The sequence below is a fragment of the Augochlora pura genome, chromosome 4 (genome assembly GCF_028453695.1).
Source record: "Augochlora pura isolate Apur16 chromosome 4, APUR_v2.2.1, whole genome shotgun sequence".
NCBI lineage: Eukaryota > Metazoa > Arthropoda > Insecta > Hymenoptera > Halictidae > Augochlora > Augochlora pura.
In genome coordinates, this window is record NC_135775.1 from 1,547,365 (window position 1) to 1,574,975 (window position 27,611).

The 27,611-nt window shown below is 43.6% G+C and overlaps 8 protein-coding genes across 18 annotated transcripts; 5 read left to right on the plus strand and 3 right to left on the minus strand.

Moving 5' to 3' along the window:
* Positions 1-6,005: 6,005 nt before the first annotated feature.
* On the plus strand, positions 6,006-12,630 carry LOC144469489 (uncharacterized). Of its 6 annotated transcripts, none has more exons than XR_013493987.1 (7): positions 6,006-6,527; positions 6,595-6,932; positions 7,023-7,163; positions 7,252-7,311; positions 7,410-7,474; positions 8,950-10,213; positions 10,405-10,502. XR_013493987.1 is itself a non-coding variant. In XM_078179854.1 (7 exons), the coding sequence occupies exons 2-7, from the start codon at positions 6,600-6,602 to the stop codon at positions 9,000-9,002; spliced, it is 1,473 nt and encodes a 490-aa protein (XP_078035980.1). In that variant the 5' UTR covers positions 6,006-6,527; positions 6,595-6,599; the 3' UTR covers positions 9,003-9,148. The 6 variants fall into 6 exon arrangements, 4 of the variants coding, with proteins under 4 accessions (XP_078035980.1, XP_078035978.1, XP_078035977.1 ...); XR_013493986.1 differs by having other exon boundaries at positions 8,950-10,325; positions 10,405-10,492; XM_078179854.1 differs by lacking the exon at positions 10,405-10,502 and adding an exon at positions 7,837-8,657 and having other exon boundaries at positions 8,950-9,148.
* LOC144469491 (uncharacterized) lies at positions 6,937-15,378 on the minus strand. Of its 3 annotated transcripts, none has more exons than XM_078179858.1 (8): positions 15,117-15,378; positions 14,235-14,358; positions 13,960-14,135; positions 13,533-13,670; positions 13,288-13,464; positions 13,039-13,212; positions 12,908-12,971; positions 6,937-7,148 (listed from the first exon to the last, which is right to left on the minus strand). In XM_078179858.1, the coding sequence occupies exons 2-7, from the start codon at positions 14,341-14,343 to the stop codon at positions 12,912-12,914; spliced, it is 834 nt and encodes a 277-aa protein (XP_078035984.1). In that variant the 5' UTR covers positions 14,344-14,358; positions 15,117-15,378; the 3' UTR covers positions 6,937-7,148; positions 12,908-12,911. The 3 variants fall into 3 exon arrangements, with proteins under 3 accessions (XP_078035984.1, XP_078035986.1, XP_078035987.1); XM_078179860.1 differs by lacking the exon at positions 15,117-15,378 and adding an exon at positions 14,914-14,927; XM_078179861.1 differs by lacking the exon at positions 15,117-15,378 and having other exon boundaries at positions 14,231-14,360.
* On the plus strand, positions 10,379-11,248 carry LOC144469341 (uncharacterized; the record flags this gene model as incomplete). The annotated part of the gene is made up of 1 exon (XM_078179507.1): positions 10,379-11,248. A coding segment is annotated over one exon (840 nt), but the record flags the coding sequence as incomplete, so codon positions are not given.
* Positions 15,379-15,745: 367 nt separating the features above from the next.
* Positions 15,746-18,543, plus strand: LOC144469490 (uncharacterized). Of its 3 annotated transcripts, none has more exons than XM_078179856.1 (10): positions 15,746-16,031; positions 16,111-16,447; positions 16,514-16,650; positions 16,723-16,944; positions 17,005-17,186; positions 17,285-17,453; positions 17,523-17,604; positions 17,698-17,927; positions 18,050-18,268; positions 18,354-18,543. In XM_078179856.1, exons 2-8 carry the CDS (start codon positions 16,170-16,172, stop codon positions 17,897-17,899), a joined length of 1,272 nt encoding a protein of 423 aa, XP_078035982.1. In that variant the 5' UTR covers positions 15,746-16,031; positions 16,111-16,169; the 3' UTR covers positions 17,900-17,927; positions 18,050-18,268; positions 18,354-18,543. The 3 variants fall into 3 exon arrangements, with proteins under 3 accessions (XP_078035982.1, XP_078035983.1, XP_078035981.1); XM_078179857.1 differs by having other exon boundaries at positions 17,005-17,118; positions 17,268-17,453; positions 18,021-18,268; XM_078179855.1 differs by having other exon boundaries at positions 15,747-16,031; positions 18,021-18,268.
* Saysd1 (SAYSVFN motif domain containing 1) lies at positions 18,130-19,205 on the minus strand. The gene is made up of 2 exons (XM_078179863.1): positions 18,650-19,205; positions 18,130-18,460 (listed from the first exon to the last, which is right to left on the minus strand). The coding sequence occupies exons 1-2, from the start codon at positions 18,812-18,814 to the stop codon at positions 18,137-18,139; spliced, it is 489 nt and encodes a 162-aa protein (XP_078035989.1). The 5' UTR covers positions 18,815-19,205; the 3' UTR covers positions 18,130-18,136.
* On the plus strand, positions 19,066-20,900 carry LOC144468340 (ADP/ATP translocase 4). The gene is given in 6 exon segments (XM_078177750.1): positions 19,066-19,098; positions 19,152-19,568; positions 19,831-20,090; positions 20,262-20,469; positions 20,544-20,686; positions 20,765-20,900. Coding segments are annotated over 6 exon segments (1,107 nt in total). The 3' UTR covers positions 20,811-20,900.
* Positions 20,869-25,663, plus strand: LOC144469488 (L-asparaginase). Of its 2 annotated transcripts, none has more exons than XM_078179848.1 (9): positions 20,869-21,426; positions 22,078-22,315; positions 22,439-22,550; positions 22,776-22,890; positions 22,978-23,314; positions 23,601-23,915; positions 23,981-24,285; positions 24,347-24,520; positions 24,609-25,663. In XM_078179848.1, the coding sequence occupies exons 1-9, from the start codon at positions 21,334-21,336 to the stop codon at positions 24,963-24,965; spliced, it is 2,046 nt and encodes a 681-aa protein (XP_078035974.1). In that variant the 5' UTR covers positions 20,869-21,333; the 3' UTR covers positions 24,966-25,663. The 2 variants fall into 2 exon arrangements, with proteins under 2 accessions (XP_078035974.1, XP_078035975.1); XM_078179849.1 differs by having other exon boundaries at positions 21,412-21,426; positions 21,948-22,315.
* On the minus strand, positions 25,383-26,487 carry LOC144469492 (uncharacterized). Its single transcript, XM_078179862.1, has 4 exons — positions 26,311-26,487; positions 26,018-26,201; positions 25,774-25,945; positions 25,383-25,539 (listed from the first exon to the last, which is right to left on the minus strand). The coding sequence occupies exons 1-4, from the start codon at positions 26,485-26,487 to the stop codon at positions 25,383-25,385; spliced, it is 690 nt and encodes a 229-aa protein (XP_078035988.1).
* Positions 26,488-27,611: the final 1,124 nt, after the last annotated feature.

Consider the following 27,611-nt stretch of genomic DNA (forward strand, 5'->3'; position numbering starts at 1 on the left):
AAATATATTATTACCGGTATCATTAGTCTCGGTAAACGTTCTGGAATAAGAGTAAATGAAAGAAACATCTATTTCCCGACATGACTTCTTTCCGCTTTGATTGCTCGTTCGCCCCACCTGTGCAACGGTTCGTCCCGGCGTTGCTCGAGGACTCGCTGTGAGACGTGGATTTCTCGGCAGAGGGAGAATATAGTAGCCCCTATCTAAGAATTAAATGGTCTCGAGCTACGGCGACTACGTCTAAAAGTAGAAATAATGGTAGCCCACGGTGAGGTCCCTGCACGTCGTCGAGCATAATTTTTAAAAATACTGTACAATCGATTTTAATAAAAAGGAAAATGTATACTACTAGCACCGTTATTAAATCACTGTTTCGCCCTACGGCTCGGTAATGACCGCGTAACGCAATGCAACCTAATGTCCATCTAACGTACAACAGCTGTAATGAACCTTGATCCCGACGTAACCTTAATCATCGCCGCATCACAGCCTTTTTTTCACCCAGAGCTCGAGGCCTGACCATTCGACACCTAACGCCGTCTGTCGTTTGTTTAAAAAAATGGAAACGGTAATCCAACAGCAACAATGATAATGTCAATAAAATATTGCTACAAAGCTTCGCGCTAAACGTCCAAGTATTGTGAGGGTTGGAAGATGCATCGTAAGTTAAACAATAAAGACGGCCAGATGGCTCCAACAGGATCCTGTATAACCCTCCTACAATGTAAAATATCGCCTGGCAATGCTTGGCGGGATTCGAATGAACCGTTGTTCCTGCAGGTGGGGAGTGCACTAGCAAAAAGCAAACTTGTTGCACGAAAAGCCCCCCCGGGCAAACGTTAATTTCCCCCCCGGAGGATCAATCTGCCGAGTAACCGCGGCTAACTGGCCAATCCATTCGGCGCGCGCGCGCGTTTCGCCGAATGCTTGTTCCCGCGGAGAGAGAGAGAGAGAGAGAGAGGGAGGATCCGCTGGCGGAAAAATCCGCTGGTCGTCGCCGGGTCATCGACGTCCCATCAATACCGTGGGCCCTGCTGGCTCCACGCGAGGCTGACATCATATTGTTGCTGTTCCCGGTTCGCCTGTAATTACTAATTACAGGCTCGGACAGAAGTCACGGCTCCGGAAGCGAGCGGACCGCCATGATTCTCCCGCCGACCGTCTCCGCTCGACGTCGGCTCCCCTCTCGGGTTCCACACTCGTCGGGTTCCACTCCCCGGGTTTCCACTCGTCGGGTTCCGCCGTTCCACTCGTCGAAGGCTTCTACGGTCGCGGGACGCGTCCCCCTCGTCCGGCTGGTGAACGTTTAATATCCTCGCCGGGATTGTCTAATACAGCCGAGTCATTGATTGGCAGAAGATAGAGGGCCGGTTAGCCGGCACGGCAGCCACGAAGATTAAATTTCCTGCGGCCCGATACGACCATTCACGAATACGCGGTCTGAAGAACCGGGGCGGTGGAAAAAAACGCGACCGACACGATCGAGAGAGCCGGTCCCCGGTGATTTAGCCCGTGTGTCGCGGTTTCACGGTGCCTGGACGCCGCGCGCCGCGCGATTCCGTCGGCGAACATCGACTTCCGTCGGCCGCGAAAGCGCTTCCTCGTGAAAAACTGGTTAACCGGCTCGGGGAAAAATCCGCGCGCGATAGACGCGGCCCCATTGAAATCGCGCCGCCCAACAACGGCCTAGCGCGCGCTGTACACGGCGAGCATTCGGTTTCGACCAAAAGAGTCCTGCATATCTGAGCGAAGTGTACGAAACTCGTTTGATGTGGCTCGATCAAATTTCAGAAAGAAATTGCAAGAATTTCGTGAAATTTATATTGTTTATATTGCATTGTATGGTTTATATTGCACCTCCAGGTGAACAAGGCAACTGTGTTTCGTCGACGATAGCGACGCGCTTAACGAGACGGGAAATAAAACGGAAAGCGAGAGCATTGTATTAATCGTGCCGGATAGCATCGGGAAAGCTTCGGGTTATATCGGACCAACCCGGCGGGACGATGGACAGGAAGGGCACGGTGGTAGACGGGGGAACGAACATTCGCCCCATCGACAGCTTTCATCGCGGCGGAGGCCGCGTCGCTAAAAATCCGCGTTTCTCATTCAATTATCTTCTTCACGCTGCCGGCTGCTGCTCCGCTACTCGTTCGGTCATCTTCCTCGGCTATTCACCGATCGATCTTCTTGCCGCGTACAGCGGGGTCAGTCTTTTTGCAATCAGCCGGATCAAAGCCGAGAAAACCCCGCGATCGGGTTCGCAGAGAAGATCGGATGAACGACGCGATGTTAAAAGAGACCGCGTTTTTAGAAATAATCGACGCGATGGGTTGTCAACTGTTAACCCTTTTAGCGTTGGTTAAAATTAGATATATAATAGAAGAGGCATCCTCGATGACTATATCACCTAACTACGATCTCTTTTACAAATATTTCAACGATATACATTAAACAATATAACTCTCGTTTAAACGTCGTACAAGACGCTCGAAGAGTTAACGACGTTTTCATCGGTTTTAATTAAAACGAAAGACATTATATCCTGTTTCCAACGCTTGCGAAATAATACGCCCACAGAGACTGGAATCCATGCGAAGACGCCACCGCGATTACGAATGCAGAAGACTCCTGGCCACCTGCAAGCCCCAGCAACAATGTCCGCTCGCTTGTCAGCCGCGGCCCCCCTTCCACGTGGAAGAGGATTGTCAGACGCCAGGTCGTTTTGAGCTAGTACCCTTTGTGGTCGGGACTGGAAGGGTAACACAGCCACCGCGGCCTTTCCATCCGAGCCTGTGAATATGAGCGTCGTGATCGTCGAGGAAGATCGGCCGCCGACAACAACCTGTCCAATGTTAACGTATCAGGAGATCCGTTCCTCGTCACGTCGGCCGCGCTCGCATTTGCATAGAACCGCCCCGGGCGACGTTTGTCTACGCTCTTACGAAGTTTGGGAACAACCGAACTTATATTTATAGATGTTGTAACGCTGCCGACACGACCCGCGAACCGCCGCCGATTGCGCAATGTTTGACAACCATCCACGGAGAACAAACTCATCTCTCGCGGTTCCTCGTACACGCCGATCTAAGCGGCTGTAATTCGACGGAATAATTTCGTCCTCGGCAGCGTGGCTCGACGACGAAATCGCGCGGGTCCGTTGCTTGGATTTTCGCAAGCCTCGTTTTTCGTTCGATCGTTGCACCGTTTATTCGTCGTTGCACGGTAACCGAACCTATTTTTCCCTCCACGTATTAGTTACTGTGCACGGGTGCAAATCTGCTATTCACACGTATTTTTAAAGAGGAGAAATGCGAACGTGACATTTTGCTATTCCTATGCAATTTAAACGACAGCTGGAAGCGTCTCCTTCAAGACAGATTATGTTTAAAATTACGTAATAAATCCACTCTTCCAAGAAAACACGGTCTTATTACGTAAACTAATAATTTTGGCACAGCGTAAGATCGACGACAGGCGTGAATGGTATAAACGATCATGCTTCACGGTCGACGGCAATGAAACGTTAAAAAGAATATCCCCATGAAAAGATTGGGGGAATGGAGGAACACGTGTGTATGAAAAATAACGCAAGATGGCGGCGGGGAGCGCGCATCGTCGAGGAGTTATCGTCCGCGGTGAGAAGTCTAATTGCGATCGGCTCCCGGTGTAAAATATAATAATCCGTGCCGACGGACACGGTAAACATAATTTCACGCTCGCACGGAGAAAGTAATTTGGCGGTCAATGAAAGATGAAATTTCAATTGCGGTTAATTACAGAAGGCGAGGGCAACGTGGAACTGGACGGGACGCTCCTTCCTGTTCCCGCGTGAATAGAGAAATGATGCCGACGACGGATCCGAGTTATGATATACTCGGATCGGCTAATTACCCCGGCTCCCCTCCACCTCCCCACGAGGCATTGCTCGGCCGGGCTCGTGAATCATCGCTATCGATGATGTATTGCTCCGGGAAACGGTGAAAAAGCTGGACGGTTGCCCCGACCCGGCTGACCAAAGAAACCGGTAACGACGCTTTGTTGCCGTTCGACGACCACGATTTGCATTCGCAACAGGCGCAACAGATAATCACCGTGATCCCCGGGAGCGGAGATTCCCGCCTATGCGCTCGCTTCGCGCCGCGAACTAATTTTCTCACCGTGGAAATTCGCCCGTAATGTGCTCCCTTTGTACTGCGCATATTGCGTCGCCACATAACCTGACATATTGTGTCGCTGACGTACATAATTCCTTCTATTTCATAGAGCATTATATCGTTTTGTATTTTAGTCTATTTCATTATGTCGTTTCCACTTTGTATTTCAATCTATTTTATTATATTGTTTCCATTTTGTATTCCATTCCGATTTAGAGGAGTTGAATCGAAGCGCGTGCAAGGTCTCGTAAAAATCGGGGTGTACCGGTCGTCGGCTGTTACAATTCGCGAGGAACGAGCAGGAGAATCACGGGACGATCATCTCCAGTGTCTGCCAGTTTGCGTAACGCGAACATTCGCCGTGGTATCGGTTGGCCGCCGGTAATCGATCCCGTAATTACTATTGAGAGCCGGCCGTAACGAGGAAGGCGTTAAACGAGGCCCAGAACGATATCTAGGAAGTAGAACAATGAGATTGAAACGACAGCGGAAAATTTGTTCCATTGCGGTTTGCCGTTCACCGCCGAGCGGGAGCGCGGCGCGGCGATGGTGCGCGAACCTTCCTCCGAGCCCCGGGAGTGTAACCGACGAACGAAAGCGTGACAATATGCACAGAGGGAAGTCGGGGAAGGACAACGGTGCATTTCCAATCGATTCCCACAATAGCAAACGACGTGTAACGCGTTAATGGGAACACCGCTGTTCCGAACGAGTCCCATTTTTCCTGGTCACGTTGCGAATGATAAAAAAAAAAGAACGAGCGTGTTCCGCTCGCCACGTAACCGCGCGAACAATCGTGCTGGTCTTTTCGCGCTTGACAGGCTCGTTCCAGTTTGAATTCCGTCAAATGGGCCGTGCACCCGCGTTAAGCTTTTTCAACTTTTTTATTAATCGGCCTTGCTTAACGTCGGACGGAAACGGATTTAAACGGCGTACGGTTCCGTGATCGCTCGATTTCTGCGACAACCGTGCCGAAAGGCCGGAAACTCGTTTCCCAAAATTCTAACCTTTATTTAGAATTCTATGCTTCGAATATAAGCATGCATATATGTATGCACGATTGTGCTCATATCGGTCTTTATAAACGTCGTCGCGTATTTTCTCGCATAAAAATGAAACACGTTGTAATTAACAATCTTGTATATATGTGTGGATCATTAAATTGCTAATTATCAAGTTGATACAAAAATTGTATTTTGAACGTGGTGCTGACATCTCTGTCGAGACCGAGGTATTTGAATAATCGCGAACCAGCCAGATAGACATGTTAGTGAGAAGCGAATGTACAGTATACTTCATTTATATTATATTATAATGTGGTATATATTCTATACTACAAAAATACGATATAAAATATAATTGTTTTCATGAAATAGCCAAGGAAGTACATAGCTGTATCTCTAACAAACGGAATTGTTATAAATATTATGAGATCAGAAATAATAAATATTATAGCCTATGCTAAATCCCTTATCAATTTATGTATTATGTCCATATTATTATTTAGGTACTTACTTCGCTACAAATCACCGATGTAATTATCTAGAGACTTTCACGCTTTCCACTGATAAAGCAGGAATAAGCTGTAAAAGTTGTTAAAAAGTTTACATTAAATTTCAGTTAACATTTATAGCTATTTATATTATCATTATGCTGCTTAGAGCATACTTTACGCACAAAAATGAAAAATTACCTTTCAAAACAATACATAAATCGACGTCATTTTGTGTGGTAACTTTTGGATATCGAGAGCAATCGATGCACATTCGATAGTCGATTACAATCGATAGTCCCCACTCCTTCGATTCTTGTACGACAGTTCATTCTCTTGAAGTAGCAGATATTGGCGTCGCCGCGTTGTCGTCGCCAATGATTTGTAAGCTTCAAGGTTCGAGATACTTTGGGATATTCTAAAGCCAAACTTTCAACCGAAATTCGTTGAACCATAAATGAAGACCGTACATTGTGCATGTACAACGACGTATCGTTTTCTATTTGTTTGGTTATATAAGGAAGCGAAACAACACGAAAATGATATCGAAGCCGCTTAACGTTTGTAAATATTTATGACAACTGGCGAACATTCCGAAAGATCGAGGAAGAAGAGTTGTTTGCTTTGGGACGGAATGATTCACAAGGAAACACGCATGATAATGGTGATTCGTATTTCAAAAAAATATCGCGCCGAATGATCGGAATCCGAAGTAACACAGTGTTTTACAAAATTCGGACGAAGATGCGGTACTGACGAAAAAGAAATGTAATTAGGAGTGATCCCGAGAGATATACGTGCGCAGAGTGTCCAAGTTTATTTCGTTTGTATTTTTACTGCGGAAACGTTTGTCACGATATCTGGTATTACTTAATTCGGTGAGTATGATTCTACGGTTGTTTTATAATACCTGTCCAATACTTTCTAACGCTATAAACATTATAGACACAATGGAATCTGAAAATGCTGTTGTGCTAGAATCATGCGAAGAAGATTCGATTTTGTTGCAAACTGTAAAAAATATGGTAACAGAGGATGTACATACGGAAATTGATAGCAAGGAGGAGGAATTCTTTGTTGTTGCAGACGTGGAAGGTGAACAGCAGAATGTAATAGAAGTCTGCAACGAAGAAACAGCTATAACTGAGAACGGAGAACATATTTCGTGGTCCAATTTGTGCAGAGTGTGCGCCAATACCAATGACCATTTGATTCCAATATTTGAAGGAGAAGGTTTGGAGCACGACTTGTGCAGTAAAATACATAAATATTTGCCAATACATGTATGTGCTTTAATCATTTTGTAATTAGTTCTGTTTAGCTTAAACCGTAATACAAAATGTCATTCTGAATTCATCAATGCTTTGTTATAGATATCCGAAACAGATGTGCTTCCACTGCAGTTGTGTTATCATTGTGCTGCTACCATATTAGCATGGCACGAACTCTTGGAAGGATGTTTAACAGCAGAGAGGAGGCTGTTGACAATGCAGGAATCTCTGCAAGTGAAAGAGGTATACACTTGCAAATAAATCTGATCACTTACTTAAAATATTTGTAATAAAAATTATTTGTTTTATACTATTCTCGATAATTTTTCAGAACACAGACGGTTTGGAAGTATCAATAGATACGAGTACATCTAACATAACAGAATCTCTGGTAGGTGTGACAACATTATTTTAGGTCGATATTGTGTCGCGTGAATTCAATTAAATATATTCGTCACCACAATAGCGTAATAAAGCGTTTGCTTGTAGCATCAAGAGCAGGAAACCATAAAGGATGAAGATTGTGGGGAAGTGGCTGATAATGATATGAACAGGTAATAACTCTCTCTCTATTTCATGAAAACACAGAAAACCGATAATACATTGGAGCAATAAAATACGCGCAACCGAACGTGCAGAAAATATGCCTTAAACCGATAGACGTACAAATGATTTCCGCGGCTAATAGTACACATAGAAGCAAGCTTTCGAGTGCCAAACATTTTCAAAGAAACTCTTTAGACGTTGATTGTCCATATTCCAAGTATGGACGATTATACCTGTTCGAAATACGGAACAAGACAGAGAAAAAAAAACGAAACTCTGTGTGGTGGGTTGAAAAACGAGAACAAAATCTTCTGCATTGTTGTCACGCCACATCTGCAAAGTCTGGAGTCAAGTTCTGACTGTTTTGCAGGTCCAGTAGTATGCGGACACCATTTAAGGTGTTCTTAGACATGCAGAATGTATTTCGGAAGCCATACAGAATAAAGTACCAGTTGCGAGAAAAAAAGCCTGTAGACAGCAGCGGGGATGGCCATTCGGTGTGGATCAGCGTCGTGAACTCGCCGCTCGATCAGTCTGCTATCACTGAGCAACTACAAAATAATGATATCGACGTGAAGGAAGAAGTAACCCGACTGTACGACTCGAACAGTTTAGAGAATGTAAAATTAGAGGACGAGAGCAGGCTGACCGCTCAGAATGAAAGAAACACGCAGAGAAGGACAAGAGGGAAATGCAAGATATGTCCTAGCGACGTTCGAAACTCTGGAGAACCGTGCGAGCATGTCAAACAGAAAAGTATCGTCGAGGTTCAGGAGTCTTATCAATGCGACGAGTGCAGCAAATGCTTTAAACTGAAGGACTCGTATCTGAGACACATGAGGATACACAGGGACGAAAGGCCGTTCACTTGTCAGATCTGTGGAAAGCAATTCCGTGATTCGGGTGGTCTGTCCAGGCACTTGAAAGACGTGCATGAGAAACTGAAAAATTTTACCTGCGACATATGCGGGAAATCGTTCGCGTCGAAGGCCACTAGAGAGGATCATCGTAGAACGCACACGGGAGAGAGGCCTTACATTTGTGACTCGTGCGGCAAGAGCTTCAAGTCGAAAGCATCTCTGTACATTCACAGTAAACTACATACGAATGAGTTTCCGCATCCGTGTTCTTATTGCAACAAAAAGTTCCGTAGGAGGCAGGAGATGCTGGCCCATGTAACCACTCATACGGGTGAGAAGAATTACGGTTGCGATATCTGTTCGAAACGGTTCCGGGTGAAATCGGAACTCGTTAGGCACAAGCTGATCCACTCCGAAAACAAGCCGTTCGTTTGTGTGAAATGCGGCCTCGCTTTCCGACAGAAACGATATCTGAATAATCACGTTAAAAGCAGACACGTTGAAACATTGCGAGCATGCTAAACAAAAATGAGTCTTAAAATAATCTACACAAGATATAGACCCGACCACAACCGTGTCGAGCGATCCAATAATCAAATCTGGTAAATTTATTATTTTTCCAGGTTTGGTCTACCTCGGAAGAAATCCCTCGTGGCATACTGCTCGTGGCATATGACAGCGACGCGCTCGAATAATATAATTCAGACCACTAACAAATATACAGCTCCCCAGAGACCTGAAAAAGCGGTCACCGAACGTCTGACGAGAAAAACTAGCAAGGAGGAGAACACAGACTCGTCCACCAATTCCATCAATTCAGACGTACCTGATGCGACAACCGCGCTTCTTTCCAAAGATAAAGACAACGGTCTACACACTTGCATGACGTGTCAGAGAAGCTTCAAAAGGGAGTGCCACTTGGCGCGGCACGCAATCAACTGTACAAATAGTCTTGAGAAAGACCGTGAAAGCATATCAAAGGATTCCGATGAGAACGAGGTCGAGATCAGTGATGAGAGAGATAACTGGAAACTGTACAAAAAGTGTAAGAGAAAGCGGCACGAGACACACCCGTGCATGTACTGCGACTACGTCTCCAAAAAGAAGAAGCTGCTAGAAGTACACTTGATCGAGTCGCATTCGGAGTTCATCGGCAAAAAAGATCGAAAGCTAAGATGCGTCGACAAAGAGTTGGTGACACGCGCCAGGATGGAGGTCGACGGGAAAGTATACTATCATTGCAACGAGTGCGGGAAAAACCTGTACTCGCCCTACACCTTCTTCTGGCACGTGCGCATACACACCGGTGAGCGGTCCTACACGTGTCACCTGTGCGGCAAACAGTTCAGAGTGAACCAAGGCCTGGCCAGGCACCTGAAGGACACCCACGCAGGGATAAAGAACTTCCCCTGCGACATCTGCGGTAGAATGTTCACCACGAAACGCAACGCGGAAGATCATAGACGTATACACACCGGCGAACGGCCATACGTCTGCAACGTCTGCGGCAAATCGTTCAAACAGAAGGCCTCCCTGTTTGTGCACAACCGAACGCACACGGACGTGTTTCCCTTCAAATGCCATTATTGCGAGCAGAGCTTCCGCACGAGACCGCCACTCGTAGTACACATAACGAAACACACAGGCGAAAAACCGCACGCGTGCGACATTTGCGGACGTCGGTTCCGCATCAAGTACGAGCTCAAGCGACACCGACTGATACACTTCGACGAAAAACCGTGGCAGTGCTCCGAGTGCGACCTCTCTTTCCGACAGAAACGCTATTTAGTTAATCATAAGAAAATCAATCATGGCGTGAGCTGATTCACAGTGACCGCTGGGCAGAGTTGGGCAATACTTTGATAAAATTAACAACCATCAATCGAAGTAATTTAATTAACGGTTGCGATTAGGTTGCATTTAACGATTAAAATGTTACAATTGGATGATTCTAGTCTAAACACGCAATATTCTTCTATTGCAATATATTTGTAAAATTGTAAGCATAAATGGAACACATTAGCGACCGCTAATGCCCAGCTCTGCTGCTGAAATAACGGGGACAAATCTATTTTCAGGTGTAGAAATCGGCCGGTCGAGTTACGACCGCGAGTGGTTTCGAACACCGGTCCGGAGATCAGTGTACAGACAGTCGATAATGATAGCGCTGTTCGCAGAGGTCAGACCCGTGAACAGAAAGAGAATCCATTGAGTCGGAAAAGACGAACGGTCGAAGAACGAGACGAGTTGGCACGCTCGAAAATTAATAAGGACGGGGTTACGTGTTACCGGTGTAACGATTGCGGTAAAACGCTGTCCACCGCGTACAATTTGCTCACTCATCGAAACACTCACACCGGGATAAAACCCTATGCGTGTCAGGTTTGTGGGAAAAGCTTCCCATCGGCGTCCGGCTTGAACAGACACTCGCGAGATGTTCACGCAGAAATTAAACGATTCGCCTGTGATATATGCGGCCGCTGCCTGGCTTCACGGGTCTCTAGAGACGAGCACAGGCGTACCCATACCGGAGAGAGACCGCACGTTTGCGAAACCTGTGGCAAATCGTTTAAACAAAAGGCATCTCTGCACGTTCACAGACTGTTTCATTCGAAACTGCGCCCTTACCGATGCTCTTCGTGCGACCGGTGCTTCTCGAGAAAGCAAGAGTTAGATAAGCATGTTCATGGTCATGTCGGTCAGAGGCCATACGCTTGCGAGGTCTGCGGCGAACGGTTTCTAAGCAAAGGCTGTGTCAGCCGTCATAAACGTGTCCACGAGAGCCGCGGGAAACCGTACGTTTGTCCCGTGTGCGACGCGAGATTCGGCCAGGAGCGTTACTTGAAGAACCATGCGAGGAACTGTCACAGAGCTTCGGTTTCGCTGGAATGATGTCGGACTATGTTTGTTTTGCAGGTGGAAGAATCAACCCGAAGACGTTACACGATTACCGACCATGAAAAACGAAAGTACGAACGCCGAGGAGATTGAGTACGTCCAGTGCACGCAGTGCGACGTCGTCTTCGCAAACATGAAGTACTTCGTAGAGCACATGAACGCAGAGCATCAGACCGAAATGCATTATTGCCAGTACTGCGAGCTGATGTATCACGGTCGAGAGAAAGACTTTAACGAGCACATGCTGATGCACGGTGGCAACGAGGACGGACTATTGGACCCAACGGACCTCTCAAAGAATGAACTGCGCCACCTGGAACCTGCGGTTGTAGAGGAGTCGGTGTGCTTCACCTGCAACCTGTGCGAAAGGACCTTCTCGAAGAAGTCCGATCTGAAGAAGCACATTAACAGACATTCCGACGCGAACCGGATCCAGCATCCCGACGAGACCGAGCTAGTGAACAGTGCAAAGCAGATAATCAACGACCGCATGTCTTATAAATGTAATACGTGCAGCAAGGTGATATTCACGAAACGGGGCTTCCTGCGCCATATCCGAGTGCATTCCGATAAACGGCCTTGCAAGTGTGACCAGTGTGGAAAATCCTATCGCATCGAACAAGACCTGGCCAGGCACGTTAGAGACGTTCACGAGGGACTGAAGAAATACGCCTGCGACATCTGCGGGCGTGCATTCGCAAATAAAGGGGCTAAAGACGACCATCGAAGAATTCACACCGGCGAACGACCGTACGCCTGCGAACACTGTCCCAAAATGTTCCGGACCCTGAACTCCATCTACATTCACAACCGTATACACACCGACTTCAAACCACACAAGTGTTCCTATTGCGGCAAATATTTCCGGAGCAAACAAAGGCTGACCCATCACGAGACCACGCATACCGGCATCAAAGCGTTTGCCTGCGAGATTTGCGGTAAAACGTTTTCCGTGAAAGGAGAGGTCGTGCGGCACCGCGCGATACACAACGAAGAGAAACCATTCGACTGCAAATGCGGCATGAAATTCGGACAGAAAAGATATCTAAGGAATCATATAAAACTTCACCACAAAGAGGCATCCTCTTGGCTGCTAGAGGAACTCTTAGGAAGTAATTAAAGCGCAGGTCGTTGAAACATTATTATGCTGAAAAACGGACGCGGCGGCTGAAATAGTCGTTGCCCGATTTCTTTCTTCCTCATAATACTAGAAGTTACCAACTAATGGTTTTCTAGTAAATCTAAAAGATCGGGGAAAGTAACACATAAATTTTTCAGATCCTCCACGATAGTCCTGAACATCTTGTAATACGAAACAATGTGTACAGTAAGATGCGTGCATTCTATTTGTTATGTGATTTTTGTATTATAAATATTGGTTAGAATTATAGATGGAGAAACAATGAGATTATGTTGTATTAATATGTTGCATCGTACAATTTCATCCCGTTGTCCTAGCTAAAGAATATGATATCTACCTCAAATTTTCAATAATATTATTGTACTTGACATAACCTTGTACTTTAAACAGTGGAATCATTCACAGGGAGACACAGTAAATCGATCTTTTTATTCTTTTATTAACTGAATAATTTCTCAGAAAATATCAAATTTTATTAATATCAAGGCATCAAATACTGTCAACGGTGAAAATCATATTAACATACGATATATAAAACTTACACTCTTAGAAAATTTCGTTCTTGATACAGTGCAATACCAATTCTTCAATTTTCTGGGCCAGAATCTATTAAATTTATTATTATATTATTTTAAAATAATTATTTTTTGATAATATATCATTGGTTATTTACCCCTTCTATAAACTGTGACATGTATCTATATTCCTTGAACTTGTTATTGTTACTAATATGTAAGTTACTTAAGTCAGCACTTTTCAATAAAACATCAAAATCTAACAGAGACATTCTCCTTAGATTGCTAATCAGTTCGGAAACACTGAAATATTCTTTCAATGGTTTATGTCTCTGAAAAGAAAAAATAATGTTAATGGAACTCATTACTTTCTTACATTATTGACTAAGAAAAAAAACAATGCTTACAACACAAGCTGCCTGACGAACATGTGGTTTGAATATGTTTTTCCTCTTAAGCATACTCAGTCTATTGCGTTCAGCTAATTTGTAATGTTTCTTTTGCGTTCGGGTACCTCCTGATTTGCAACGTGTTATGTCTCTTCTTTCAGTATTCTTCCAAGGATCATATGTTTCTAGACCTTCCTGGGCATGAAACCACATCACCAAGTTGCACATATTTGATTCAACTTAATATTATATATCTACAAAACCTCTTTCCAGTCTTCCATTATAGGCACTGTTAGCAATGCAACTGCTTCCAAGGGCATTGTGCCCAACTGTTTTGTTGATTCGAAACTATATAAATGTGTTCTCACATTTCCACTGCTCGAACAATTTTTGACGTGTTCCTAAAATTTAATTCAATTTTCATTTTCACATCTAATTTCTTCCCTATAATATATTCCACAGAATTACGAAATAATATGGAAAGAAAAAATATGAAAAAATCAAAAGAAATAATATAAAAAGTAATATTTAGAAATTTTAATTAACCATACTGTAGCTCCCCCTCCCCAAATATATTTCTGTTTAATAATCGAGTAGATAAAATTAGGTATTCAATGCTCATGTAAAATAAAGTTTTCACTGAATCATAGTCGATTCGATTGACTTAGGATAAATGAATGTGTTTAATACCTCAAAAATTGCCTCGTTAATAATATGAAAAGCGTTGAAGGGGCAACAAACTTTCGCCTTTGATGAATTACTTAGTTTACAACGAAGAAGATGATACGGTAGCTTGCTTTTGGAAATTCGATGACTTCTATCGTAAGGACACGTTTCTATCTCATTCATCGTTATGTTTAGATCGCCTTTTGGAACAACAATAAGATAGTAATTAAATAGTAATTAACACATAACATTAAAATTCGTAGAATCAAACGATAAACAATAATTATATACGTACGTACACGTTACTGTGTCGCGCGAAGAGAAACACGTGTTGCTGCTTACGGGACGCTGTTTTATGTGATACCGGACACTGGCGAGTCCTTTGTCATGAGGAATAACCGAAAGCATCCGGTAGGGGGACCACTAATTATCGCAGAAAACAATTACTTAATTTATCTCGTATTCTTTTTGCAACATTTCTGTCTACGTTGTAATTATTTTTTATGAAATTATATGAACGCATCGTATAGAAGAAAATAGTATTGTAAATAAAAGAACATTGTCTCGCGTGTGTATCGCATTAGGGAAAAATAGTACATCCGTATCTATGTGCTTTTATGGACGGTACGGCAACGTAAACCGGTGCGGCGTTTATCGCAGAAGGGGAAATCGTTCATTTAGAAATTTATTTTTACTACGTCCGTTTAGATCCGTAAGCTTTGTTCCGTTCCGAGAGCTGTGCCGGTAACTCATTTCGTTGCTTTGCAAGCGTTTGTTTTTACTATTCGCTCTAACAATAACGAGTCCGTGAATAGCCCATTAGAATTCCTGTTTCCATAGAGTAAAAATATCATTGTCGAGGAATTCCAGCCTTTGAAAATGAACAGGTTACCGTGATCATTTCGCGTACGTTATAGCTGATGGAGCATTAACAAATATGCGGTATGTAAATAGCAAACGCGAATGGTAAATATGTACCGCGTACTCTCGCGAAAATGTTTCTCGGTCTTTTCTTTTTTATTTCCCGAGAAGAGAGACACGGCTACGTGCACCGGGACTGGATAAGTGATTTTCGCGTATTTCGAGATCGGGAGAGCACATCTGCGGCCGAGACAACCTTGCACGTGCACGTAATACATCGAAAACTATTTATAAGCGAAACATCGTCACCGTATTATTACCCAAAATAAGTTGCTTGACGCTGACGCAGCGACGATGGTGTTACGATTTAAAATATCATTTGTGTGACAGCCGTCTTTTTATTTCCTCGTTATCGAATTACCCTGAAGATGCTAACGGTGTGACGCGGACGCCAGCAATCTGGATCGACAACATCAGAGTTATACGTACATTCCTTTCACTCGACTGAACGTTCACCGGAAATCGGAATTCAAAAATCGGTCTTTGTTTTAAAAAACAACGTACATTTCGCTATAAAATTATTTGAATATATCGGAATTAACATTCGTTAAATACTGAATTTGATTTTATTCTTTTTGTTAGTTCATACCAAGGCTGGGGAAACGTAATATTTATATGTAATTGAAAAAAAAAAATGTTTCATTTGCCATTTTATGTTACACGAGAAGATACGAATATTTATAGTCCATTTACTATTTCACAAATCTATTTTTCCCCAGCCCTGGTTCGTATTTATCCAATCATTTATTCTATATAAATTTCAAGGCTGATACATTCGATCTGCGAGGGAGAATATAATGTATGTACGTTATGTATGTATGTACGTAGTAGATCGATGAGCTGCGTGTAAAGCCATTTGGACAAGAAATCGATTTTCCAGGTTTTTTCTCTCTGTAAACATGCTCGTTACGTTGTGAGTTCGAAGGGTGGTGGAAGGCCGATGGCAACAAGACGGACTGACAAATATATCAGTCTTGTCCCACGCAGTTTTCAAGCAGGTAGCTTACCGAAATCAACTTGAAGGAACAGTCATGGCAAGTTTCGTCCGTGAAGTCAAGTGTTCGCTGAAACGATTCCATCCGAGCACAGTACTATAAGGCTTTGCGTGTTCCGTAAACATTAAACTTGGATCGTGAAAACGCTAATCGTTCATCGAAACAAGTGTTCCGAGGGTGGTTCGTAATTATCTGATATATTCATCTAATCGTCGTTATCGTTTCACGCAGCATCTCCGCATTTCTTCAATGATTTTAGTGACTCGGAAGGAAATGAACTTTATCGATCATTAAGTTTCTTCGAAGTTAGCGTCAGTCATGCAACGCGTCCTCAGCTTTCAAATGGCTCGCGGACTCAACGAATCGAGCGAGTTCGTGACGAAACGTATGTGCTTCTCGTTCCTCTTCTCCGTCGGGTTTCTGTGTCTCCTGTGCGGCTTTCTGCTCGGTCGTTTCTCCATGCAGAGGGCCCTCGAATTTCGCGCCGAAAAGAAACGCTTCGAATTAGCGGGAAACGGTTTGGACAGCAACAGGCACATTCAACGTTTGATGATCGAATTGCTGGAAACGGCGCCGCTCGATGACGATTTCAAAGTGTACGTTCGTCCATATTTCTTTTTTTTGCTGCGAACTACGTTCAATTGTTTGAATTTTTTAAATAGGACCTGGAATTCTTTCGATTCGTTGAAGGATGATCTGCATCGAGCAAACGGGATCCTGTCGAATTTGTCGTTTGTTGGCAGAGTGATCGAGCGTCAATCGTATATCGTTGCGTCCGTTCAGGGATCGAGGGAACCTGGTGATTGAAACTCTACCACTTTGGTCGTTAGTTTCTGAAGGGATAATGTTTCATCTTACATTTAATGTTTAGACAGGTTTGTAGTTCTGTCGGCGAGCGAGCGTGGCGTAGGCGTTGCGTTAAAACTAGCAAAAATTTTTAACAACGTTCATAGACAACATGGCTGGAAACCACGCAGATCGATTATCTTTTGTCTGTTCTACGGGCTCGAGGACCCATGTCCCGAGGCTCTGTTCAGATTTACGAGGCACAGAGTTCTTGCTTACATTATAATTCACCATCAAGGGTCGCAAGGTTTGATTTTCATTAATTTTTTCGATTAGAATGACTTGGTAACCGTGTTCTGGTTTGTAGGTAGAGGTCCTTTGATCATGTCGGGGACAGATGTAGTGCAGTCTGTTGTCCTAGATGCTGCTAAACATGTAAGGGATTTACACCCTTACAGCAATCAATATGTAACTTTAGATAGTATGTATTATAACTCTACAATTTCCCACTTAGCTTTAGACGTACCTCATGCAATATTATCATTTACGGTATGTAACACCGACAAGTAGAAATATCACAGCTAGTAATTTTCTTTTCTTTTATATTATTTCTGTGTAATGACAGAACAGTGATTTTTACATTCAAGGACGATGATAAGAAAGAGTTCTATAAAGTAATGTTAGCGCAAATCCTCAGCCAAACTCTATGGAGATTGTCAGAATGTTTAATCATGAAATGGGATCCAGCTTATTTCAATGAAACCATCTCTAGAGCATTGGAATCTATAAATAGCACAGAATTTCTAGAAGCCAAAGGTATTGGGATATTCAGAAAACATCAGTACAGGCTGAATGTTCAATAAAATTGTATATTTTTTTTTTTAGAAAAAATACAGGAAGCTACAGTTGAATTATTAAATAACGTTGATGCTTTGAATGAAAGGATCGACAAGTTTGATAGCACAAAGTATGTAACTCTTAGAGTTTGTATAAAGCTACCATGTCTACAAATATTAATACTGCAAGATCGCAAAGAATCTATCCTGTCTTTATGTTGCAGTACACTCGGTACAAGAATATTAAACGATCTAATGATGGACTTTGATAGGGCCCTTCTCTGCCTTGATAAGAAGTTCAAGTCTAAAACTAATTGGGCAGAGTTTCTTAGTCTGATTCATGATGCTAATAACATAAGTTTAAAGTATCTTAAAGAGATGGTAGAATGTTACGAAGCTGCAATTCAGTTATTACAAAATAGATAGGAAAAATTGCAAAAGTAACAGAGTTTAGGTATAAAATTCTTTTCTTTCTTTAAAATTACTGTGATATAACTTTGGAATACCACTAAACTTAAAACTTACTTAACTTAATTTTACAATTTAGAGTTCCTATTGTCCATTCATATATTACAGTACATTGCACAGACATGTATATAAACGTATGCAAAGATATATATATAAAAAGATGTCGCCTGTGATAAGCAAGGCCTAATAGGGAAGCTAATGCACGCTTCCTGGACCATATCGTATTTCTCTTTCAAATTGTTCCGCATTGAGAGTTCCATCGATCGCTTTACATTGCGGATTGAAAACCGAATATGGGCTGAGTTCGCCCGGCTTCTTTGGCCTCGAGTGAGTATTTATGCAAATAAATATTAATACGGATACGATGAAATATATAGTTCCGAACTGAATTTCGATTGCAATTGTATATAAGACTGCCCATAAAAGGAAGCAGAGTAGATACATTGCTTTCCTCAGCAACGTACTCTGAGACTGGTCTAGGCTATCGTCCGAACAACTGCTTTCCGCATCCTGAAGATCCTGTAAGCTTTTAATTCTTAGTGTTGTCACCGGTCACATGAATCGTTTCTGTACATTTTTGCAATAAACGTTACTTCGGTTAATATGGGAAAAACTTTTATTTATACCGGTAACATTTGAAACAGCTGGTTATGCGCGCACCGAGCGCCTACTTCAGGATATGGTACCATACGAGCGACATAACCTTACCTCCGCATTGTTCGGCGACGGTGGCAGGAGCGGATCTTTGACGGTGGAGTTTTGGTTCCACGGTAAAACAGTTTGTATAGCATTTTTAATAGACTCTGTCATCTCGTTTCTACGTTTCTGACGTCTATAAGTGTCGAGCCTCTGTCTTATACTGTTCTCGGTCATGACGGCCTGACAAACGTACGCGTCAGCTGTCTATCCATCGGTTGTGCCCTCCTGTGCTACATTGCTACATCCAATTGCATTCGATCGCTTATCGTGTTCGTCTCGGCGACATTGTAAATAGAAACGGCGTGCATCAGTAGCAACAAACTTCTTCTCCGTCGCGATAACGACAGCGTTTCGATATTATCGATATTTGCCAGTAACTTCGTCGATGGTCCTACGTCCGAACTGAACATGGTTATGAATTCGAAATGTTAGTCGACGTGTTATCGAACAGTCGATGGGTTAACCGTTAACTCGGGATTGAATCGGAATAAATGGAGTATCGTTTGGAAAGGGACGAAAATCGGAAGATCTTGCCGAGATTATTGTGTAGAGAATGAAGACGAGAAAGAGAGTCGATGATGATTTCGCGATCAATCCTGTATTGGACGGACAATGCGTTCAGATGAGCCTGCCAGCCAATTTCGGCGTTTCCTTCTTGGTTTCCGGCATGCTGTCGATCATATTCAAGACGATGACCGCGCCATTAGAGAGGATCAAATTAATTTTACAAACTCAGTCGAGCAGTCATCAAATCGTAGCTTCGCAGAGGTCCGCCTATAAAGGTTTCATTGACGCGATGGTTCGAATTCCTCGGGAACAAGGTTTCTTCTCATTGTGGCGCGGTAATTTTCTCAATATCTGTCGGTACTTCCCGGCCCAGGCGATTAACTTTTCTTTCTACAACGTGTATTATGATGCCTACCAACATGTACGTAGATACGCCGAAAATATGACAATCATAATCAGCCCGTGAACTTTTCTGCAGCTCTGGCATTTATTCCAAGATATCGTTGAACTTTTGCTTTGAAGTTAAATTTATTCCGAAATTTGGTTATCCGGTAGCTAACCAACCACCGAGATGCACGTTGATCCGCAACTTGATTATGATTTCAAATTTCACGAACGAAAAGTTTTATATTCCGAAGTATTCCGAGTAGACTTTATTGTAAGTAAAGAGCAGTGTTACGCAGATGATCCAACCGAAGACGAACTTTATGCACCATCTGATCTCGTTTCTGGCGGGCGGAAGTGTCGGCGTCACTTCCTGCGTGCTTTTGTACCCGCTGTCGTTCTGCATTACCCGAATAGCAGTGGACATCGGCGACGATCTCAAGGTTAAGAGGGAGTTTCATAATTTGAATGAATGCTGGCGGAAAGTCTACAAAGTTGACGGCTACAAGGGCATTTATCAGGGAATGCTCTACTCGACCGGTGGGATGTTTTTGTACAGGTGGTCATAGTCAGCCATTTTGAAATCTGTGGTTTGATTTCCGGTTGTAAAGAGAATCACCGCCAGAACACATAGCATCGCTTATGCCTGGAATATGTAGAACTTAATTCAGACATGAGAGAACCGAGAATCGAACAATTTATGTATGAAATTAATTCTGGCGGAACATAGGTCCATTTATTTCGGAGCGTACACGTTCGGCAAGCAGTGGTACGTGGAACAGGAGATCCAGATCTCACCGGTTCTAATGTCCCTGGTGTTCGCGCAAACGGCCAGCGTCGCGGCGACGATAATTAGCTACCCCTTGGATACGATATCCAAACAGAAAATGATTCGCAGCGGACAGGGTTCGCGCGAATACGAGACGATCCGGCAAGTGGTCTGTGAAGCGATTGAAGATATTCAATCCCTGTGTGTATACTTTGAATAGTTGACGAGTTGTTTTCCCATCAGGTTACTAGGATCATAGAGAACGACGGTCTAGCTGGCTTTTACAAGGGCGTTTTGACGAACTTATTGACCACTATCTGCGGATCCTGCATTCTAGTAACCTACGACTTGGTGATAACGCAGTACGAGAATTTCAAAGAGCGAAGGTACATACATCGCGCGCACAAGAATTCAATGTACTCTTTTCCTTCAGCAATGTTTCAACTTTGCGGTTTCTATTTAAGGTTAACACGGAAGTTCGAGGACTCGGAAAGTCCGGACATGCGATGAACTTTACATATGTATAGTTGCTCGCTTAACTACACAGAGACAATAACGTTCCGCAGGATCTGCTGAACTTTCCCGGAGACCGTGTCCTACTAATAAAACAATAATTGTTATAACAATCGTGAAAGCGGCGTCCGCGATGTTTTTTCATAACGGCACCAGTCTAGCTTGAGATGTCATTCTGGTTCGACATTCCTCAAAAATATACATTTATTACCCTCTTTTTAAGTCGAATAAATTAAATTAGAATTTTTACTGTTGCCACCGTATCTGGTAAAAGTAAGAACAACATCCAGTTTTGTAGCTTGATTACCCATCCGTCACGCTAGACTGTCCTCTAAATTACTTCGCTGTGCGTGAAAGTAAATCGATGATTGGTCTTCTACGGATTGGAAAGTTATTCTAAGGTATTTAAAAAAAAAAAAAAGTAGTTCCGTCGGTTACGTATGAAATTAGCTAATGCTTAAAGAAATCTAATCTAACACTTGACCCCGGCTGGCCTCTAACGATTCATGGAATAATAGTAATGTCATCGATACTTCCCAGTACCAAAGATTTATTCACGACTCGACTTACTGATAGAGTGCACGAATCCGTCGCGCGGCACGTAAACAGCGAGGTATTCTTCCATTTAAATACCATTGTTTCAATTCTACCATGTTCAGTCTACGTTTAATTATCACCGCGAACAATGGCATCACGTATTCTTCTCAGTAAACTTATCTATATTATTAAAAATGTTTAATCTACATATGTGCAATATTTGCGTTAATTAATATCACAAGCTTTGACTGTCTTTCTGATTTCCTAATGTTTTCGTGATCATATAGGCCTTGAAGCTTCTCCACAGATTTCAAATCTTTTACAGTAATATTTATAGTTTTAGTTCGATTCATCATTTGTAGTTTCAAGATAAGAGAATAATGGCCCAGTTTTGGAATAAATTATTAATACACGACAAACTGCAATTCCATTCAATTCTGTTTTACCGCTTTCTACAAGGGCATAGCCAAGTGTTCAAGTGCGCACTTGAACTTCTATGAAGTCCAATTGGGCATTTGAAATATCAAATCAAAAGTTGCGACGATTACTGTGATATAACTCAAGACATTAGTGAAGCACTTCTGGTATATGTATTAGCTTGAGATCCACTGACTGGCGACTGTCATCGGTCGGACTGTACACATGTGCGACGTATTAGAAAAGTAAACGTGTGCGTCGAACAGAGGCAGTGTGCCGAAAGAGGTTGCACAACAAATCGTTCTCGTAGGAAGTTTACGGTGATAACATTCCGCGGGCGAACTCACGAGGAGGAGCAAGAGTTTGTCGTCGACTAACAGTAAGCATGGCGACCGATAAGTCTCAGCTGGCGATCAACAGCGACAGTGACATTAAGCAGCTGAAGAAACATACTCCCGGTCATCTTACCTCCGAGAACGTTCCCGATGGCCGAGTTTTGGTCCTTTACACCGGCGGAACCATTGGCATGATTAGAAACGACGACGGAGGTAGCCACGTGTCTTGCTCGGAGACCTTCACTTTTCTTATTTGTCTTGCGAACTATTCTATCTCGCCGGTCTCTTCGGTTCTACATTTATTCACTTATTTTTCATTGAACATTTATATTTCAGTTCTAGTGCCCAAAGCGAACGAGTTCGTGAAGAAGCTGCGACTGTATCCTAATATGCACGATAAGAAGTATGCGGAAGAACGATTCGGCTCGATGGGACCGTTGGTACTCCCGTTAGTGTCACCATTGTTACTTTTCGACGATTAGTTCCACCGACTTCGGAAGAGCCTCGTTAAATGAAAGTTTCGCTATACTTGAATTTAAAAATTATGGAGTGTTCACAATATTTTCACAAGAAAAAAAAAACGATATGGCAAATAGTAGTAGACATTTATGGAGAAGTTAAGAAAACTCGTGCGATTCTAATGTACTTACATGTTCTCTTCGTTACTATTTAGATTGACGAAGAACGACAGCAGGAGGGTAATATACAACGTATTGGAGTACTCGCCGCTCTGCGATTCCAGTAACATGACAATGGACGGCTGGATTACCATTGCCAACGACATTCAGGTACCATTTCGGGAGAGCAGTTAACGAGCCTCGGATTATTTTGTTTCGCGTGAAATTTTAGAGCGTACAGATCATTTTCGATTTCAGCAAGCCTACCAACACTTCGACGGCTTCGTGGTGCTCCACGGAACGGATACTTTGAGTTACACAGCGTCGGCTTTGTCGTTCATGCTCGAGGCTCTCGGCAAGATAGTGATTTTAACCGGGTCCCAGGTGCCGATTTTCGACTCGAGAAGCGACGGCCTAGACAATTTCCTCTCGTCCCTAATCATAGCCGCGAATTACAGCATACCGGAAGTCTGTGTCTACTTCGGGACGAAGCTGATGCGGGGAAACAGAACGAGCAAGATCTCGGCCACTGCGTTCAACGCGTTCGACTCGCCCAATTTTCCGCCCCTGGCCACAGCCAATATCAAAATCGAAGGTCTCTGTCGCAATAGTACAATAGAGTGATTCATGGCACGGTAGGCAACGAGTGATAATAATTTAGTGTCATTATTTCCGGATCGAGAGTTTCGATTGGAGAATATGTTCTTTGGTAAGATAAATGACCTATTATCGGAGATGTCTACTTAGCGAATCTCATCTGATTAAATTGGTCTATTTAGAGTGTTTAAAAAATAGTTTCGGAAGTATAGTACGGTACGCGGAATTTGCAAATATTTCGATCGAGGCGACAGGTGACAAAATAATTGCTGTTTTCGTTACAGTGGATTACAGGGCTATCTTCCGGCCGTGCACGCTGACAAAGTTTTGCGTGCATACCAATTTGAACAGGAATGTGGGCTTGTTGCGGATATTTCCAAGCATCACCACGGATTTGGTGAAAGCATTCCTGCAACCTACCATCGAGGGCGTCGTGTTAGAGTCTTTTGGGGCTGGGAACATCCCGATGAACCGGGAAGACTTGATCGACGAGTTTCGCAAGGCGTCGGCACGCGGAACTATTATAGTGAACATCACGCAATGCGCGACTGGATGCGTCGCGGGGTTGTACGAGGCGGGAAAGCAACTGGAAGCAGCTGGTACGCTACACAGTGTATTCCAAGAAAGTGTAACACAAACTTTTGTACCACTTCTTAAAATACAGGCGTAATATCTGGCTACGACATGACCCCAGAGGCAGCACTGACTAAATTAGCTTACGTATTGTCGAAGAAGGAATGGAACACGGATACCAAGCGGAAGATAATGCAAACCAACTTACGGGGTGAACTGTCCGCCGGAAGATCACCTTTCCTTCAGGACTTGGACCTCGTGGAAGCGGTTGCAAGAACTTTGAGGATCTCGTCGAGCGCCGAGTTCGAAGAGTTGGGCACGATCCTGTTCCCGGCGATGCTGAATGCCGCCGTTATCGCCAAAGATCTGGTCAAACTCGAATCATTGAAAGGCTACGTAAGTATGCAGGACTAACTGAATATGTTGACACAGAAATTTGATTGGTTCGCTGTTCCAGGGCGCAGACATCATGCAGAGGAACGCGGACGGACGCACTGCGTTGCACATTGCCTGCTGCGAAGGGGATTTGAACGTGGTTCAATGTCTGTTGAGGATGGGAGCTAGCGTGCATATCAGGGACCGGTTCGACCGTACACCGCTCACCGATGCTATAGAATACGATTATCATGACGTAATGTCTTATTATCTCGCATCCTACGTTCGTTAATTTAGCAGACTCATTGCCGGTACAATCAGTGTGTACATTTTATTATTTTTAGATTATCAAAGTCCTGTTACAATGCGGTGCCCACCTGCACGGAAGCGACTATCTGATAGGCGAAAAGATGTGCGTCGCAGCCTCCGTGGGAAACGTCAAACGTCTGAAGTCTTACCATAACGCGAACGCTGATCTTTCTCAGAACGAGTTCTCGGGGCGAACGCCGTTGCATTATGCCGCGTTGCACAATAAAGTGCAGGTGATCAAGTTTTTGCTGGAGCACAGAGTCAATACCGATTGCAAAGACAAAATAGGACATACCCCTTTAGATCTGGCCAGGGCAGCCAATTCCGTGGATGCGGTGTCGTTGCTCTCGGCTTTAGAACCGACCAGCAACTCGGTGAAAACAGCCGGATGAAAGTGAAACGAAGGGTTGATAGAAGACTATAACGTAACGCCACGGTCCGTCGCGATGGTCGGTCGGCGCAACATATTAAGGAGAAAATAAAACGTTTACTCGTGCACCACCTAACGAGCGACTGTCCTTGCATTGTGCACCGACTAACAACCGTTCCCACATTTTAACGATAGCCGCGGGATAGGGGAGCCGCGTAAACGTCGCTATTTGTTTCCCAGGTGTCGTTCAAATGACGAACGACGCGAAAAAGTGAAAGCCGAGTGCGACAATCATCATGCTCGACGACGTTTCACACCTGGCGCGTACAAACGACGGTTCCGTGATTTGTGACGAAAGAGAAATTCCAGTTTCATAAAAAAATATAGTCTCTTTTTGATACGACACCGTGAAAGTGCATGGGGTGTACGTTACAGTTTGTCACACTATACCAAGCTCGGACATCATGGTCTTCAAGAGTGCCGGCGTGATCATGCAGTCCCTGTAAGCCAACGTGCAGTCGTTGCCACCCCTTCGTCCGATATTCACTGCATCTTGAATCATGGTTCCGTTGGTGACGTTCTTAAACCACTTGTGACTGTTCAAAATGGAACATCGTTAATTTATAACATTCTGATTGATTCTGTGAACTTACAACAACCAGATGTCTAGATTAAATACCGCTGTTCGTTGCAACTAATATAGATCATTCTTATTTTGTACGATAGTCCTTGTACTCGGCAAAGAATGTTGCCAATAATTTATTTAATAGTTCCTAATGATTTGGTGCGCATCTAAAGCGCACACTCCTTGTATTATTTTGTAACTGTACCTGGATAATCCGTCGATGATTTTGTCGGTGCTGGTAGGACTTTCCGAGTTTGCAGCCACCGAGACGATAGAACACACGATGCGTTGCATACACGGCGCTACGTAATTGTTGCCAAAAATTATGTCGTTGATCGTGTTCCCCATTTCCAGCCACTGATAATTATCCTCCGACCCTGAAATCATTATAGCGAACTGTTACAGATATAAATCTAACTAGTAACGATGCGGCGTCGTCGTTTACTTACGATAACTTGTATGCGGACGTTCTTTTGAGAGCAGAACTGGAACCACGCTGAGCAAAGTGGTTAATATCCCTACTATTCCTAAACCCTTCGTGTTAACGTTCAATAAGGATGGAATTTGACCGTGTTCTCCGATTTTTTGTTCGATCGGCACCGTGACGAACGGTATGTTAAAGGAAAAGTCCAGCTAACAATGAACGAAGAAGAATATACAACGTTTTCTAAGAATTTTTATAATTTACGTACAATGTTGGAGACGATGTTTGGCAAATTGTTAGTAGCATAATGGAACTTACGCGAATTTTCTCGTCCTCGGGATTGAAGGAAACCAATCCTCCGCTCGGGCGTTGCTGATGATAGATTTTATTTTGCGCCCTGGATGACTTTGTCGTCGTCTCGGCATTGGTCTCCACCGTTGTGATGCTCGAGACCGCGCAGATCGCCAGTACGGTGAGTATCGTCGAAGTCTTCATGATCCCCATTCGATATTTGATATCGTACACACGTTCGAAGCTCACGATTTGTTCGCACTTTTCTAAGACTCGCCGACCGATTTCCGACGAGGACAGAGACACTTATGAAGAATCCTTGATCCTGTCGGCAGTTTTTGTACAAGTGTCGGCCTACCCTCGACACCCAGGAAATTGTCACCAAATTAACGAGCCTAACAGCGATTTCTGGTCAAATTACTGGCGCACCGTCGGCTTCGTTACGCCGGTCACCGTCACGGCTGGAAATTTTCGTGGATCCGCGCGTGGAATGGAAACGTTTCGTAATTGCGACGGCTCGACATTTTCACCGGAAAGAGAGTCATTCCGAGCCAGTTTAGCTACTCGACGAATTTCCGCTATCTTTACCCTCGTTGGTCGCGGAAGACGAGATCGTTCTATATTCGTATTTCACTGCCTCGTCCGAAAGTCTTCCGAATCATTTTACTTCCAAAGAACTTCAACTGCAATCGTTATGAAAAAATAAGAACCACGTATATGAATTATAGATAATTCAGTGAACCATCTAAACGAACAGTCGAAGGAACCGAAAGAGATTGTTGTACACGTTGTTTGTTCATGCTTTCTGGCTAGTGTACGTATTCATTGCGAGCACGTTTTAACGTACGTGTGCATTCACATGCGAAGTTTGTTAGTGCACGCAGCATACGGGGCTGCGACTTTCGTGAATTTTCCGGGGCAACCTGCAGAACGAATTTCTCGTCCTGAAATCAGGCGATGACAAAGTGTCGAGAAGCGTACTCCAGTTTCGCAATAGCTTACTCTGTTCTGTTGTAGAAAAGATGCAACCATTCTATTCCCAACAGATTTCGTTACTTACAATATTACGATAATTATTTTTCAATCTCTCAACCCTTAGACCAAAAAGAATCAAAGTGAAAACCTAGAGGTGGGTTAGATTTTTAGTAGCGCAATGGTCAGCTTTCAGTTTCGCGAACCTGATCGCCGTTCGTTCTAGGAAGAAGGACCCGTTAATGGCCTCGTTATCGCTCTTGCGAAAGATAGATTAGTTCGAGCTGGAGATGTTCAAGCCGGGGACAATAACGCTGGGCGACAATGGTCGTCCTCCTGGTTTCTTCTTCAGGAGA